At 36.2% G+C, this 18,134-nt stretch overlaps 1 protein-coding gene across 1 annotated transcript in view; it reads right to left on the reverse strand.

Moving 5' to 3' along the window:
* TINAG (tubulointerstitial nephritis antigen) overlaps positions 1-17,713 on the reverse strand; it is an 87,757-nt gene extending 70,044 nt beyond the window's left edge. Inside the window, exons 1-4 of the mRNA XM_024122048.2 lie at positions 17,307-17,713; positions 9,282-9,345; positions 8,562-8,651; positions 3,264-3,378 (exon numbers count right to left, since the gene is read on the reverse strand). Coding sequence (XP_023977816.1) covers positions 3,264-3,378; positions 8,562-8,651; positions 9,282-9,345; positions 17,307-17,661 — 624 coding nt within the window. The 5' untranslated portion in view covers positions 17,662-17,713. The remainder of the gene's footprint in view (positions 1-3,263; positions 3,379-8,561; positions 8,652-9,281; positions 9,346-17,306) is intronic.
* Positions 17,714-18,134: the final 421 nt, after the last annotated feature.

The raw sequence follows: 18,134 nt of genomic DNA on the forward strand, positions 1-18,134 counted from the left end.
AGCCATGGCCACTGAGCCTGCGCGTCCGGAGCCTGTGCTCCGCAACGGGAGAGGCCACAACAGTGAGAGGCCCGCGTACCACAAAAAAAAAAAAAAAATTTGGTGAAAAGTTGGGGGGAGGGGGAGTTATCCAGAAGCATACCCACACAAAAGAATTCATTTTCACTGTATTCAGAGGCAATTTGATGTATTGAGGGTATTTTCTATGTAGTCACCAGGCAAAGAATTAATCTAATTTTTAAGCTCTTCCTGTGGCTCCAGTTTAACTCAGTTCATATAGACCCCACATTCTTCATTGAAGTTCTTGTTGTATTTCTGATTTTCTGATATCTGACCAGGTATTAGGACAACTCCAACAGTCAGAAACTTTTTGAAAGGACCTCAGTCCTCAAGCTACTGTGCCCTACAAATGGGAAGCTATTTTCTTGTGGATAACAGAACGCTTACAGATCAGCCAAATTTTCCTTATTGCTTTCCTGGAATTACTTAGCTACTTTATTACATTAATTCATAGCACTAGGTAATTTAAATTCTCCTAGAGTACTAATCATTAAGATTTTTCATTTAAATATCACCATAGTCACTTTTATGCAAACAAATCCCTAGGAGCCAATACATGATTTAGAATTAGATTGCCTTTTTCTATACTACAGTGAGTGGCAACCTGGGAAAGAAACATACCTCATTTTCTCTATAATATAAAATACTCTAAATTGCAAAAAATAAAGCTTGAAAAGGAAACGTTAGAAAGAATCAAGAAAAAATGTACATTGATACCCAAATGAGTATTTGGCTAACTGGGACCCTCACTAAAAGCAAGAGAAAGAGTAATCCTTATAAAGAGGGTGAATTTATTATTTTCCTAAATACTTCTGTCTCTTTTTTTCCAGATAAGGACAAAATTGAAAAAGAAAACAGCCAGAAAAAAATAACTCTTTTCCAATTGATCTTATAAGTAAGTCAATAAAAGCTATGAATCTCAGCCACACCTCTAAAGATGTTATGTCTAACTGATTGTGGAAAAAATCCAAAAATATATCTAAGCTGATCATTTCATAAAGTTAGTTCTGGTTCCAAGATTAAAAGACTTTTTGCTGTTTTGAACCTGAACTGGCCAAAGCTAACTGATTATACCGGAAGTCTAGGAACCATTTGGGGGCAGGTCTTTTAAAGTTCTGGCTCTGCCATTTAAGTAATTCTTTGGTGGCTTTTCTCTCCTCTCCATCTCCGTGTGACTTGGCCTCTCTCTGTGTCAATGTTCTTGTCTTTAAAATGTGGAGAATTACAGTACCCACTACATCAAGCTGGGAATTAGATGAGATAATGTATGAAAGTGCTGATAAGAGTGTTTGTCAGACAACTACTCAATACATGGCAGCTATTATGATCTTTTCTGATACTAGTTATAATTTAGCAGGTCCTGCTACTGGAATTTGAACTGGAATAGTAAGTCAGGGAATTACATCTTCCGAAAGCAAAGCGCATTGAACATTTATTGAGGAACTTGTGGGTTTACAACTCATCCAACAGCAAACAACAGCCTTGCTTGCTCTGAGATGCTGAGAGCTTCCAGGCAGCCAGGACCTGGCATCTTCATTGCAGAGGGAAGAGCCAGTTCTCCAGCAGCCAGGGAACCCCTCTCTGCCCTGGACATTTTTTTAATTTAATTTTTATTTGATATTGGAGTATAGTTAATTTACAGTGCTGTGTTAGTTTCAGGTATACAGCAAAGTGATTCATTTATCCATATACATATATCCATTCTTTTTCAGATTCTTTCCCATATAGGTTATTACAGAATACTGAGTATAGTTCCCTGTGCTATAGAGTAGGTCTTTGTTGATAATCTATTTTGTATATAGTAGTGTGCATATGTTAATCCCAAACTCCTAATTTATCCCTCCCTCCCTCCTTTCCCCTTTGGTAACCAAAAGTTTGTGTTTTTTTTGTTTTGTTTTGTTTTGTGGCATGCGGGCCTCTCACTGTTGTGGCCTCTCCCGTTGCGGAGCACAGGCTCCGGACGCGCAGGCTTAGCGGCCATGGCTCACGGGCCTAGGCACTCCACGGCATGTGGGATCTTCCCGGACCAGGGCACGAAGCCGTGTCCCCTGCATTGACAGATGGACTCTCAACCACTGCGCCACCAGGGAAGCCCCAAAAGTTTGTTTCTGAAGTAAGTCAGACAGAGAAAGACAAATATCATATGATATCACTTATATGTGGACTCTAAAAAATAAAATGATACAAATGCCTTGGGCATTTGTAGCAGGCCTTGAATACAATCAAAATCTCAACTGAGAGACACCACAAATGGGATGGTAAAACTGCAGCTCTAAGTTAGACATCTGTGATAACTAGACAGGTGGAAGATTCTTTATGCAAGGTACCTATTATCAGAAGACAACACCTCTTGAAAATGAAAGGGAAAACCAATACAATAGTATTAGACGCACAAGGATGTTACGAAACACGGCAATTTCACGAAGGAGTTTGCCAGCTCATCAGGGAAATTTAAAGGTGTTCTTTAAATGGAAAATGTGAGGATTTTTTTTTTTTTTTTTTTTTTTTTTTTTTTTTGCGGCACGTGGGCTTCTCACTGTTGTGGCGCACAGGCTCCGGGCGCACAGGCTCAGCGGCCATGGCTCACGGGCCCAGCCGCTCCGCGGCATGTGGGATCTTCCCGGACCGGGACACAAACCCGTATCCCCTGCATCGGCAGGCGGACTCTCAACCACTGCGCCACCAGGGAAGCCCTGGAAAGTGTGAGGATTTTTGAGGATAAACTTCTGCTAGTCATCATAGCATACCTGTCTGCAATTACTGGCATTTATTTTATCTTCATTTCATAATGGAGTACCCAAGAGCTATCAAAACTCTGTTTTGATGAATTCACAAAATAACTAAGTTTACTTAGAAAAAAAAAAAATAAGGACAACTAATGACTTGCTTAAGCATTGGGTCACCGAAAAGCCAATCATCAGAAACATGAATTTCTCTGCAACGATTAGCAATGTAAATGAACACAATCATTCCTGAAGAGAGGAAACTGTATCTAATTAATATTAGTGAACTTTCAAAGTCCACATGAAAATTTGGGGGCATGTAACAACCATTTTGGGGAAAGATTTTTTTAATTTATATGACAAAATTATCTCGGAAAGCACAAAATCACTATTTTAGTTATTTAAAATTGCTTTATATGCACCTACGAACACACTTATACAAACACACACATACATGAGTCAAACAGAGAGGATACTTACTGCCATTTCATTCATACTCAGAAGCAAGGGGCTGGGTGGCAGGGTGCCAAGGCGATATTTGAAACCCTCCTCCAAAGTCATTCCCCAGAATTGGCTGTAGTTCTGGGCTGTCCATCTGCCTTACAAATGAAAGAGAAAGATAGGTACAGGTTACATGATGTCACTTTTATCATTACATGTTCATTTATATTTCTGAAATTATTGATTACTCTAATAGGGAAGCATATCACTCTTCTTATATGTCAATTATTTTAATGGCTCAAATGAGGAACCTAAGGCTGTATTAATATAGACTACATTTAAGAATATTGAATCTCCACATACAGTAAAGGGATTTTAGTGATAATAAGGCCAATATATGCAGTTTCTTCTAAATGTCATTAAATGTATTTTAGAAAGAAGCTTGAATGTTCAGAAATGTACTTATAGGTTAAATAGGGTAATCTGTTTTATTTATAATTTAGGTTTGAAAAGAAGCTGACCATGTAAAAACAAGTATCCATGAAAAATTGAGGATAAAATGGTTATACTTAAAAAGATTACAGCAACACTAATTAATTTTATTGAAATAGTTTATTGAAATATTCTATTATATATTAAATGAGTTAATTTGTGGTAAATGCTCAATAATATTAGTCATTATTAATATAATATAAATTCAATTGATGTAAAATTAGATAACAAAAAAGTACATTTTTTTAGAGACATATTTTGTGCCCTTACATAAAAAAGTAAGCTTTGTTTTCAAAATCTAATGTTGAGATTTCAAGACAACAATTCCTTAAGAGATGATAGGAGATGAAAAATGAGAAAGATGAAAGTAATTTAATCATTGTTTGTTTGAATTAGCTACAACTTAAGGACAATATATTTTCAGTACTTAAGGCCAATCTAAACTCTATCCTGTTGTGTTTATCACCAAAATTGTTTACAGTGTGAAAGGCTCTTATGAATGATTGAAGATATGACTCAATTTTCAATAATATGCCTGGTAAGTTAATTCTTTTCTTTTACAAGATCTGTTAGTTCATAAAACCTTAAGCAACTTTGAGCCACAATTTTTAAATGTAATCACCATCATCCAGGGAATTTCAATAAAGAAACTTTTGAATATATTAGACATTGCAGGTTTATTTAAGAGACCACAGGATCAGCCTTAGGCAAAATCACACAACAGTAAAGTATGTTTTTGGTGCCCTACACTAGTAGTTTTCAAACATTGAGACATTTTGGGGCCATTTAATTAATCATTCAATTTAGTGAATAGGGATCAGTATTTTAAAAGATAGAATATAAGAGAAACAATAGGAAATATTAGAGTTTATAGGACAGAATGCGGGTAAGTACTATTTATATACATTTAAGTACATGTACAAGTGCACGTGTGTGTGTGTGTGTGTGTGTGTGTACTAGGTCATAAAGTTAAATGTATGATTTACTATAATTTATGCTCAAAAAAGCATGAAAAGCACCACTGCTCTGTATCATCCTTTTTGACCTAGGCTCATCACTTTTTTTAAAATTGAAGTATAGTTGATTTACAGTGTTGTGTTAATTTCTGCTGTACAGCAAAGTGATTCAGTTATACATACATATATATATATTCTCTTTCATATTCTTTTCCATTATGGTTTATCACAGAATATTGAATATAGTTCCTGTGCTATACAGTAGGACCTTGTTGTTTATCCATCCTATATATACTAGTTTGCATCTGCTAATCCCACACTCTCAATCCATCCTTCTCCTACCCCACCTCTCCCTTGGCAACAACCAGTCTGTCCTCTATGTCTGTCATCACTTTCCTTTTAACCCAACTTAGCATTTACTGAACATTCTTAATTTATCTATCACATTCTTCAGTAAACACTGGGAACATAGAAATAAATTTCTCTACCTTCAAAAAGCTCATACTCTAAAAAGCCTACAAAGAGAGAAACGACTTCAGTATGTGTAATTTATTAGTGGTAGGTCAAAATCTGATCAGAGTAGAGGACTGAAACATAACACTTCCTGAAGGAGTTAGAAGAATTTTTTACAGAAAGTGACTTTTTAGTGCTCAGCCTGGAAGGATGAGAATGAGTTAGAAGCCAGATGTGAGAGAAGAGAGAATTTATTCTAAATAAAGGCAACCCTGGAGCAAAGCAGGTTTGAAATTGGGAATAACATTTAGGGAATAGCAGATAAGAAGAACACTTAAACTATGAGAGCGACCAGAGAGACAGGGGCTGGAAAGATTGCAAAAGATGAGGCAGTAAAGCATTTGGGACAGATTGTTATTTATGCTGAGGAGTGTAATTATATCCTAAAGCAATGGAGTGTCATTGAAGACTTTTTAAGGACCTGAGTGGCAGAATCAAAGTTTTGTTTTAGAAGGATAACCATGAAACTATAAAGGATTGGTTGGAATTTGGTCAGACTGGAAACAGAGAGAAAAGTCAGGTCATTTCAAACTAGGCTTTATAAAGAAATGCACTAGAATATAGCATAAGAATAAAGGAAATAAATTTCTAAAATAAACTTTGTGGGGATTACAAGAGTCTAGTGACTGAGAGTGAAGAGGAAAGAAGCCTCAAACTAACTTCAGATTTTCTGGCTTAGTTGACGTGGTAGCAGGGGATGCCAGTAACCAAGGACAAGTCAAAAGGTTAATCCTTTTGGTTTGGGGTATTTTCGACTTTGAGACATCAGTAAGAAATCAAAGTCAACTTATTCAATAGATAGTCTATAGACTTTGAGTTCATAAGAAAAATCAGGGTTAGAGATAGGATGGATTAAAAATGGGTACAAATTCTTTGTGGCTCTTTCCATCAAGAGATGGAGTCCATTTTTCCAACCGTTGAATGTGAGCTGGCCTGGTTTGCTTTGCCCAGTAGAAAGCAGTGAAATTGACAATGTGCAAATTTCAAGCTTTGGCCATTTCCACCCTCCACTCATGTCCTGCTTGAACACAGTCATTTTGTGAAGAAACCAAGGCTGTCCTGCTGGAGACACATGGGCACCCCAACAACCAACACCAACCACCAGACATGGGCAGGGGGCCACCTGGACAATGCAGCCCCAGCTGAGGCCCTAGATGTCTGTGGACACATGAGTAGCCCCAGGAGAGACCAGGAAAAGAGCCTCAGCTAAGTCCATCCCAAATTGCCAGTATGAACAAATACACAGTTTATGCTTTCAGGGCGCTAAATTCTGAAGTGGTTTGTTTCACAGCATCAGATAAACTGAGACTGTTCTCTCTCTCCCTTTGTTCCACTAACTTGCTGATTATTATTTGTGCTACTAATTTGCTACTTATAACTGCCCTATCACTAGAAATCCTTTTACAAAGTTATGATATGTGGATTCCTCAGCTAGATTGTAAATTCCTCTAAGAAATTATTTATTTGTATCCTCAGCAGTGCCAAAAGGGAAACACATGTTTTGTTAATATTAATTGCATTACAACATAATACAGGGAATAAATAAGCACTGAAGTGGGCTATGCAGAATGAATAAAGGTTTGGATCAAAATACTACCAAGATGCCAGAAATAAATGTTTTAAAGCAAAGGCTGTATATATTTGTATGTAGGCTATTTTAAAAAGCGCCTAAAATAGACATTGAATGCTATAATATGACTCTGTTTTCATATATGAAAACAACTTGAACATCAGGAACAGTAAATATCTGAGAATTAGAACTTTCTTTTAAATTCAAGGACTTTCTACACTCCCTCCTGTTGTTCCCTGGTAAATAATTTTAGTTTTACTCCTTTTCTTCATACTTTGCCTCTTTTACTTAACTTTTTTCTTTGATCTGTGTATATTTTCTTTTGCTGCAATTTTACTTCACCTTTTTTTTTTTTTCAAGTCATCTATGTTTGCTACTAAAAGGCAAATCCCATGCCTCTTAAATAGTCCTAGAGTACTCTCAGAATAAACAAATGATGGAAAGAAAATTCTTCCTTCCAAGGAAGGCAGCATTCCCAACAGATCTGTACTCTTATATGACTTTCTTTCCACATTGCTTTAGACTGCGGTTTCTCCTGGGTTCTGTGACAGCAGAAAGCTTGGCTGCTTATCTTGGCTTCTTGGAAGTGTGTGCTTGTTAGCTCAAGCATTTGAATCCTTTTAGGAACCTGATTCAGATAATCTCTCATGATGACACATACTCTCATGTCCTTTTAATGACTTACATATTACTTAGCCATAGAAAATAATTGTTTTTCCCTAGAAATACTTAAAATGTCATCATATTATCACCTAAAATATTGTCAAAACACACACAGAGGAGTTGAGAATGGTTTAAGAATATTAATATCAACAAATGTGACTTCCAAGTGTCTTTCATGTCTTCCAAGAAAATACTCTGGATGCATCGAAAATTAGTGTCCCCACAGTCCTGGGAAACATATGTCTTAGGTGTAGCAAGAAGTGATATTTCTACATTTTAAAAATGCATTTCAGCATGACTTCACTTTTATAGTTGCTTGACAATAGGTCTTCTCACGTGAAATCTTTTCCTCAAGGTGGAAAATGTTTTCGAGGGTGTATAGAGATTTGATCAGTAACAGTGGAGAAATCGTGAAGCAGAAAACAGCTGGCCCATCCCTTCTCCCTTCAGTTCAGTAAAGAAAGCCAGTGTCAGCACCTACACCTAATTCCCTCTATGTCTAAGTGGAAAAGTGACTTAATTTAGTAATCTATCAGAGAACATCAAACAGTTATTTCCTTTAAGTGTCAATCAGCTCAAGGCTCCGTTTATTAGAGAAGTAAAATGGCTCAACCTGTCTTTTGACTCAACCGTGAGTGAAATAAGCTAGATATCAGTCATGTCAATGACGCTGTCTAGATGGACTGGTCGTTTGGGCGATCATCGAGATAAAATACTGCTTTCTGAAGGTCAGAGTCTACCCAGGTTAGCTGAGCAAATGATTGGCTGGGTCAGGGCAGCAGCAGAAGGAAAGATGATAAACATGAATGAACCTGTTTGCCTACTTCCTGATTTTGCCTGAATACTTATTTAAACTAAAGCTCCCCCTACTAGCCTCACACCTTGCTCCTTCCTAAACAATTTAAGACCATGCTCTATATTTCCTCTTTGTGCATTTTAATTTTTAATCATTTAATGTTCACCTCTGTTCATTCCAATTTCACATGCCTTTCTACCGCCCTCCCCATTTCTCACCCACTCTTTTTTTTGTTTTTGAAAGAATGATCATTTTTAGAAGGAAATGATAGGAAATACATTGTTTGAAACCTGAGGGGTAATGGTAGGGGGAGGCGCAAAAAGCCTAGAAAGCAAGATTTCTCTCACCCATAGTCTCCTTTATTGACATGTTCAATTAATCCTGGTTGAACAAGGCATACATGTTGGGAACATTTCCATTGCTGTCCTGAGCATGTGCTGTAAAGATACAAAAATTATGAAAGTGGCCTGGCCTTTAGGGAGTGTACTTATAAAATTAGTAACCAGAGTTGCACCTTGTTAAGGCATAAAAGATATTTTTGACTGTTAACCATATGACTATTTAATTCTTGGCAAAAATAAATCACAACACATGCATTAGCTACCACTCAATATCTTCCACTTCAGGCAATTAATAAATGAAATGATCACACAGTCACTGGAGTTTGAAAACATAAGACAATGGAGACAGTAGATTCAACACATTTGTAATTGTAATTTTTCTGCAGGATAATCAATTTCAAGGCAGCTTTGTTTTATATATAGTTACTGTGTTCAAGAACACGTGATTTTCCTGTAGTATATCAGAATGTTTAAAATTAAGAGGTTTGTGAAAGCAGGCCACTGTCACAAACACCAAACTCAAACGTTAAAAGAAATATTCATGATTAGCTTTTAAACATTTATTAAAATTAAATATGTTTATAAAAAACTATGGGTATGTGATATCTTATGACTTATGATTCTCTCTGTATTTAAATATATGCTTTGTTTCACAAATATTCCCTTTATTTGAAGAAAACATACACAGACAGTAGAATTCAGTTCTGTGCCACTTAAATTCATTACCAGGAATTGCAGTTTTCTTTAATTACCGATCCTTCTTCATAACGTTGACCATTTCTGTGGCAACCTGTCAACATACCATGTAAACAAATCAAAATTCTAAATTCAGTAATAAGTAAATTAAAATTGTATTTAGTTTTTTCAAATATGCAAAAAAATTTGGTGCCCATCTGAAGGAAATCCACATAGGGTTTGTGTCAAGGTTTGTATATAGAATTCTTATGGGCTTGTTCCATAAGCTTCTATCTTTACATTGTGTATTTGTTCCAACTGAGAGGATTTGTAAAGCATAAAAACTAGATTACTGAGGTATTAATCACTAAACGCACTCAAAAAATAATTAATGTATTTAAGTAGGTAAGCAGTAAAACAGTGTTTGAATTAATTTATGGCATTTCTTATCTTAAAAATCTAATCAACTCTCATATGTAAATATGATTAATTACATATGCTTAGAGGAAGGAGCTCAAAGTGTTGGACCAAAATATAAAGCTATTTCAGTGAATTCACCTTACAAAGATAAACTCTATTTTTTCTTCAAAATTTAGATCAGGAGAAAAATTTATACGGTTGTAGTCCTTTGTGTTCCAAGTCCAAATGTTTCTCAACCATTAACCAAAACTCTTTGCTATTTTACCAGACTCTATAAACTACTCAAAAGAGATGAATGGTGAATTATCATTATATGAAAACCAATCAGAAAAATATGGTGAAAATAATACCCTGGCTACAAATTAAATCCCTTTTGAAAATATAACTTACACAAATTTAAATTCGTGCTGAATTAGCAAAAGTAGCAAAATTCGCTCCTTTGTCATGTGAAAACTTTTTTGACGGAGACATGTCACTGATAGATCAAAACAATGGCCCCTAGTTAAATAAAATGAATTCTAACTTTTTATTCATACAATCATAGGAGGAAATCTACATGTTTAGAAAGCATTCCAAGGGACCTGGCTTAACCACGAGCCACAATGTCACAAGAGCCACTTACAAATTAGCTATCCTCCGATTTTTCCAAAAATTATTTCACCAGAAATATTTTACAACTGCCCCTCTTCAGCATGCACTGTGTTCTCACAGTTCAATCTTTTGCTTAATGAATCTAAAAATCTCCTTGTATTTGCATCTATCCACCTCTTTTCCATGGATTTTTGACATTCCACTCTCATGAGAAGAGAGAAGGAAAGCACCTCTCTCCTGGACCACAGGGGAGGGGAAATATTTAACTTTAAATCAAGTTCAGAGTTTTAATTACTACCCAGGATTAAACACTTTTTGTAAATGAATTTCTATGTTTGTAACTTACAAAGACCCCGGAATTTTTACTACCTAGGAAAGCAACAGAAAATTAATGCAACAATTCAAGTTTTATTCAAAGTCAAGGGAAGTACTTCCTTGACTAGTTCTAAAGGAGATGAGGGGCAAAATCAAAGCTGATTTTAAAAAATTTATACTGAAGTATAGTTGATTTACAATGTTGGGTTAATTTCTGCTGTACAGCAAAGTGATTCAGTTATACATATATATGTTCTCAAATCTGGTTTTTAATCTAAACCGATGAATGTTGCTTGTCCATCCTACCAGTTATACAGATAAAGGGATGAGAAATCACAAAGGTCCTAAGGAAAAAAAGTCTGTCCCTTCTTTAACCTGTACCCCAGCTATTAATTTTGAAGTAAAGAGAATGTTATCACTGTGCCCACCCAAGATCATTAGTACTATGTCTAGCGTTAGCAAAAGTTCCATTTCTTGGTCTTCCCTCCTTAATATCAAGTCAGAGTTGACTATAAGAAACAACGTTTGCTGTAATCTCACTTGAGAGTTGGCCTCTTGAACAAAAACCATAATCTGTTCATCTGAGTCTGGCCAAGGTGCTAACAAAGTGAAGCATCAACTTCTACACAATACAGAAACACAGTCCACTCCCTTCCTCCACTCTTCCCAACTCCAGTGTATCCTTCATCCCCTGAACAGCATTTAGAGAGATCTTTTAAAATCTACATTGTGTCACTCCTTGCTTAAAATCCTCAAGTTATTCCCCATCAAATTTAAAATAAAACCAAACTTCTTACAATGACCTATATGACCTTATCCAAAATCTCTCTTCCATATTCTTTGTCCTCATCACTCCTGTTGTGCTGACTAAAGGGTTTCCATGATACTGATGAGAATGGAGAGAAGTGGATGAACATAATTTGGAGGCAAAGCAAATGGGACTAGCTCTTGGATTGAGTTTGGAGAATGAGGAAAAAGAGGAATCAAATGTGTCTCACTAGGATTTTGGCCTGAGCCATAGAGAGGCAGTGAAGCTAATAGTGAAATAAGGAACAGGCTTACGGCAAGAAATCAAGAGTTCTGTTTTGCATATTTTAGATTTAGATTAAGTCTAGGTTAGCCATCCTAATGGAGAATATCAAGTAGAGTAGTAATGGAAATTCAGAGTTAAGTCATGACTGGAGCATGAATTTGAGAGCCAGCAACATACATATCTTTAAAGCCTTGAGACTACATAAGAGGCTGCTTGAGAGAGGGTTTGTAGGTAAGAGAAAGACGTCCAGGACTGAGCTCAAACTCTGTAGCTAACAGACATTCAGAAGAAGAAACAGGGAAGGAGTGACCCATGAGGAAGAAGGGAATTCAGGTGAGGGTAGAGTCTTGAAAAGTAAGAGAAGAAAGTATTCCATACAAGCAAAAGTGGTCACCTACACAGAGTACCACTGAGGGATCAAGAAAAGAACAGACATCTTAATATTGCATTTGGAAACATGGAAGTCTTCAATAACCCTGCCAAGACAGAGCTCGGTAAAGTAGCAGGAAACAAGGTCTTGTAGGAATGAGCTGATGAGAGGCTTGGAAGTCAGGAAATGAAATGTTTCCTTCAGATATTTTTGCCATTAAAGGAAAGAAGAAAATGGGATAATAGTTGGTTAAGGACATGGAGTTGAGGGAGGGCTTTTTCAAAGCTGGGAGCTACAACTACCTACTAACCTCCTGCAAGAGAATATCTTGTAAATGATGTTTGCTCACTTTCTAAGTTATTTCCTTGGAGAAAGTTCCTAGAAGTGGAAATTCTGGGTCCAAATTGATGTTTGGACATCTTTAAGGCATTTAATTCATATTGTCATTTTTTTTTTCTTTTCAGAATGATTTTACCAATTTACATTCACCAGCAGTTGAATGAATGAGTTATTCTGTGTCACCCTAATGCATAGACTGTAACTTTGGTTCCCATGTTAGGTACCACCTCATCATGGAAACAGAGTCAGGGTTAGAAATTAACCTTTGATGCTGTCTAGCTCCATCTCCCAAGCAAGGCCTGAATCCTCTTTTGGATTCTACTAGTTTTAAATGAAAAATATTTCTTTTAAAATGCTAATTTGAGAACATGATTACGTTTAAAGGTAGCAGAAAAATTGGGGGAGTTAAAAAAAACATTTTTGTAAATCAATAATTTTGTAAATTGATTGATCCAGGAGAGAAAGGGAGAAACGATGCTTTAGGAGAGAAAGAGGGAGAGGAGAGAGGAGAGAAAAGGAGAGAGAGGGAGGGAGGGAAGGACAATTGTAAGGGTGGAGATTTTGAAAAGATAAGAGACAGTGGGACTAAAACGCAGACCTACTAGAGAATGGACTTGAGGATATGGGGAGGGGGAAGGGTAAGTTGTGACAAAGTGAGAGAGTGGCATGGACATATATATGTATATGTATAGCTGATTCACTTTGTTATAAAGCAGAAACTAACACACCATTGTAAAGCAACTATACTCCAATAAAGATGTTAAAAAAAAAAAAAAAGAGTGAGGAAGGAGACATGAGCCAAGAAATTCAGACAGCCTCTAGAAACTGGAAAAGGCAAGGAGAGGGATTCTCCCCTAGACCCTCCAGAAGGAATGCAGCCCTGCTGACAGCTTGACTTTCTTCCAGTGAGACCCATTTCAAACTTCTGGCTTCCAGAAATGTAAAATAATTATTTTGTGTTGTGATAATAATTTGTCATAGCAAAAGGAAACTAATACATCATTTGAATAAATGATATATTCACACACACACACACACACACACACACACACACACACAAGAGAGTGGGATTTAGAGATCAAGAGGAGGAATCTACTCCATGGAAACAGTAACCAATATGGGGGTACTTTGAAAATTATGATGATGGAGAGATGAGAAAATTCCTGGTGGCTTTATTTCCTCAAGGAAAAATGTATAAAGCATTTCAGAGTGAGTCATCAACTGATTACACCTTGACATAGATAGATAGATAGATAGATGATAGATAGATAGATAGATATAGATCGATGATAGTAATTGTTGTTGAAATTAAAGGAGTTTTGCAACTTTAACAGCCATTAATACAAAAATGAGGCAAACAGATATTTGGAAAATGAAATCAGTCTCTTGATTTGAGAAAAGATGACAATATGATGTAACTTATTTTAAAATAACTTCATCATAAAGTGTTCTAATAAATGTGCTGGTCTCAATGTCACTTCAGGGAAGGCAGTTGCCTGCTCTAATCAGGAGTCTGCATCCCAGGGGCGGCCAGTAGCACTGATCCTGAAAGGCCAGACTCCAGGTAAGCTGCTACAAGGGGTTCCATTATCCATCTTTTAATGAACACTAGAGTAGCAGTATAATGAGTATCAGAAATGGGCTTTCACTGGCAAAATTAGTGACTTGTTAATCCGCATAATGGATATAAGTAATCAGCTCTTATCGGTTAAATTGACAGCAATAAATTGATGTAGATTAGCTAAAACACTTAAAATCACATCCCACTCTCATACTCCACAGTTTTTATGTATCTCTTAAGGTCAAAAGCCTACACTCTTAGACCTGGTGCCCTAGGATTGATCTCTACAAGACCCTCTGTCCAGCCACTGGGTAGGAGGATTTATCATAACCTGACACCCTCTGTAATATTATCACATGGGAAAATTCCAGTAAATTTTTCAAACAAGGTAGATGTGGGAACATCTAACAGGATGGGGACCTGAGACTTCATGAAGCTTACAGAGGTTTATGGATTGGTGTATACCTCCTTACCAGTAAATATTTTTGTAACAGTATGCACGGCAGAATTTGGACTGTGATTTATCTTCATTGTAATGTGGTTAAGGAGGTTGTGAAGGGATAAATAATCCTCATTCATTTCAAATGTGTCAGTGGTTTACATCCATTTTTTACCAATGTGAACATAAGAGTTGTGTGTAATCAAATTAGCTTAGGTCTGTTCACAGCACATGGTCCACTAGACTCTTTTCTTAAGATCCTCTACACCGAGAGATTCTGTCTGGAAAAACCACTCTGGTTCTGTTTCAAACTCTATCACTTGTTTTCTGTATCTGACACTTGAAATTCTCCAATGACTGGAAGTAACCAGCAGAGATGGGACAAAACCCAGAAGGAAGATGTTTACTCATATGTCCAAACCAATTTACACAAAAGGTACATATCTATTTATTTATTTTTTGACATATTTATATTTTTAAACCTTAAGATAATATACATAGTTTTTAAGTCCCAGGTTGAAAAAGAAATGCAGTATAAGAGACTAGACAATAACATGTAACTAGATACTTGAAAAATATTTAATAAATTAGTGAATGAACTAGACAATACCATGTAAGTAGATAACTGAAAAATATTTAATAAATCAGTGAATAACTGAAAAATATTTAACAAATCAGTGATGCTTTACTAGCATCTCAGAGGAAAGTCTCTTTATACAGCAAAAAAATTAGTATAAATAGTATATCATTTTCTATTTATTTTAGTTAATTTTGTACAATTTTTAAATATTATGTAGTGCTATTTTCTTTTAACCAGCTACTTTCATAAGGAAGATAAAACAAAAGAAAAAAATCACCTTCATGAGTGCAAATATAGTTTACTGTGAACATTTGCTACTAAATAAAATGATGAATTGCTTCCCTCCATCATGAATGGAATAAAAACTATGCTGGGAACATAAGTTCTACCTAAAATATGACCCTAAATTAAAGTCTTAGCAAAATCCTAGCTTTCAAGCAAAAATGGACATTGAAGAAGCAGCAATTTCTTTTCCAAATGGGTTACATGATTCAAATAAGAAAAGCTCAAATACATTTTAGCACATCAAAAGCACCACAGCTGATCTATAATATTTATCCTCAACTTCCAGGAAGCTGACCCTATTTGTACTTAACATCTCTCAATGAGTTCTCATAACAGGATAAAATCCTAAACTCTTGATGTGGCCTATAAATCCTGGCAAAATCTGACCTCTACTCACCTCTCAAATCTCATCTTATGTCACCCCCAACCCTCCACTGATCATGACTCTCCGGAAGTGGTGGCCTCCATCCAATTCCTGGGCAGCACCAAGCTCCTGGCTCCCAGATCCCTTTCTGTTGGCCCTTCGTCAGGTCACCTCACTCCTCACTCCTCAAGTCTCCCACCCAAGTTAATGTTATGTATTATTTTACATGTTAATGTTATATTCTGGTATACTTTCTCACCACACCCTAAGCGTTTCCTTCAGAGAATTTAACACAATTTGCAATTGTACAGTGAATTTGTTAAATATCTTATAACCCCCACATATAACTTGACTGTCACTTCCATGAGGATAATATCTTGTCTTTTTTCTTCCACATGGTTGCCCCCTTGAGCAAAAGCACAATTACTGGCATGGTGGAGGTAGTCAATGAATATTTTTTGATGAATGGCTAGGTCTGCCATTTCTAAGAGACTATCTGCCACTTTTTAGGGTAAAATAAATGTTTGCTGAACTGTTTACTGGTAAAGACAAAGGCCCGACATTAATTTTTTTATTGAAATCAGTTGATTTACAATGTCGTATTAATTTCTGCTGTACAGCAAAGTGATTCAGTTATACATATATATATTCTTTTTCATATTCTTTTCATATGGTTTATAACAGAACATTGAATATAATTCCCTGTACTATACAGTAGGACCTTGTTTATCCATCCTATACCTAAAAGCTTATAATACGTGTGTGTTTTAAGGAGCGCTTCCTCAATTTTACAAACAAGATGACATTACTGAGAATGAAGGCAGCAGTCAGCATCTGGATCTTGATAGAAGGATACCAAATCCTAGCTTATACCACATTGCCTTCTAATTGTAATCTCCACTCACCATCACCCATTTACAGTCATGTGACATAGCTCCGAGGAAACTTGCATTTCTGCCTGTATAAGTGGAGCAATAGAATTTTATTTTGTGTTTTTGGCAAATTTTGGATATCTCGATTGCTCAGATTCTATAGCCTTTTTACTTATAATTAGACAAATACAGGAAATACCACCATTCTCCTTATGAATTATTTGTATTTATTCGCTCAGTCTTAGACTTTTAAAACTACCCTATATGGGGCACTCTTTTGTTTTTAATAGTTTAAAACCCCAGATTGGCAAAATGAAACAAAACAAAAACACACATGGTAACTCTATTTGGTATTACTTAGGCAGAGAGGGTGGCCAACTTTATTTTGCATTTGCACTGTTTTAAATGGCATTGCTATAACATAAGTTCTAATGCTACGAGGTCCAATAGTCTCATGAAATAGTAAGTAAACTGTTACATAAATCTACAGAGGATCAGGCTTGTGAACTTGATGAGATTCTCTAAGAGGTTACACTCAAAAAAGTGTGAGCAATGTTTTTCTTGTCAATACATTTTACAAAAAAAGAAATAAAGAATTTTAAGTAACTTTTATATAAGTTGTGTGAGTATTCAAAACAAAATCTATACCAGCCTTTGTGGCTGTCACAGCAGAACTTTCCTGAAGGCACTAGTCTGATGCCTGTACCTGGCAGCTAAGCCAAAGCACGTTAACAATCCTAAGAAATTTATTCTGGTGATCGAAATATTCATTTTTCATTTCAACTTAAGAAAGGAAGGGAGGAAGGAAGGGAGGGAGGGAGGGAGGAAGGAGAAAGAGAAAGAAAAAGAAAGTTGGACAGATCTTGTTATGAACTAGAATAATGCTGAACACATTCCCAAAGCCTACCTTCTGGATACCAAGGCTTTGTGTGAGGAGGCCATTCCTTCTTTTCATGGCAAAATGACTTGTAATCAGGACAGCAATCAGAATTCTCCCTTTCACAGAATTTATCACAGTAACACAGTGCATTTGTCTCATAGAACTGAGTCACACAGGCATCATCTCTGTCTTCACAACAACCAAAACTTCTACAGTATTGCCCTTTGAAAATGGCTCTTTTGAATCGAGTACCTTCCAAAACGGTGTGATTCCTAGTGAAATTAGCTCCTGGATCCACTTCTCTTCGAGATAAATATTGTCTCTCCATCCAAATTTCTGTGGTGAGATAAGCAAGGATTAAAATCTTATATCCAGTCCACATTCTCCAGAGGTCAGGTGTGGCTCCCACTTGCTATTATATTCAATACCCTTGGCCTTGGGGCTTCTCCTTGGAGCCTGAATTCTAATCATCAAGACAACTCAGCCTGAATCCTGAAACTGATCCTTTACTTGAACTGAGTGTATTTCTTGTAGTTAAACATTAATCAAGAATTTCAATGTTTGCTCAAGATAAGGTAAGTGTTAGAAATAGACCATTGTCATTCCTCCAAAGTTTAAATTTTATATTTAATATAATGGGAAAAAATGTCAATCACCATAAAAATAAATACCTAAAAATCTTAGGTATAGATGATATATTGAATATTGCTTGCTTCCAAAATAATCTAGATCTTAAATCAAAAACCTCTCTGGAATACACACGGCCCAAATTATGGCTGTAATAACTACTGGCAAGGCGTAGGGAATTCAAAAGTCAAAAACAATTTTTCCTCACCTACTTACACCACAACTAAA

Source organism: Physeter macrocephalus, chromosome 18 (genome assembly GCF_002837175.3).
Source record: "Physeter macrocephalus isolate SW-GA chromosome 18, ASM283717v5, whole genome shotgun sequence".
Lineage (NCBI taxonomy): Eukaryota > Metazoa > Chordata > Mammalia > Artiodactyla > Physeteridae > Physeter > Physeter macrocephalus.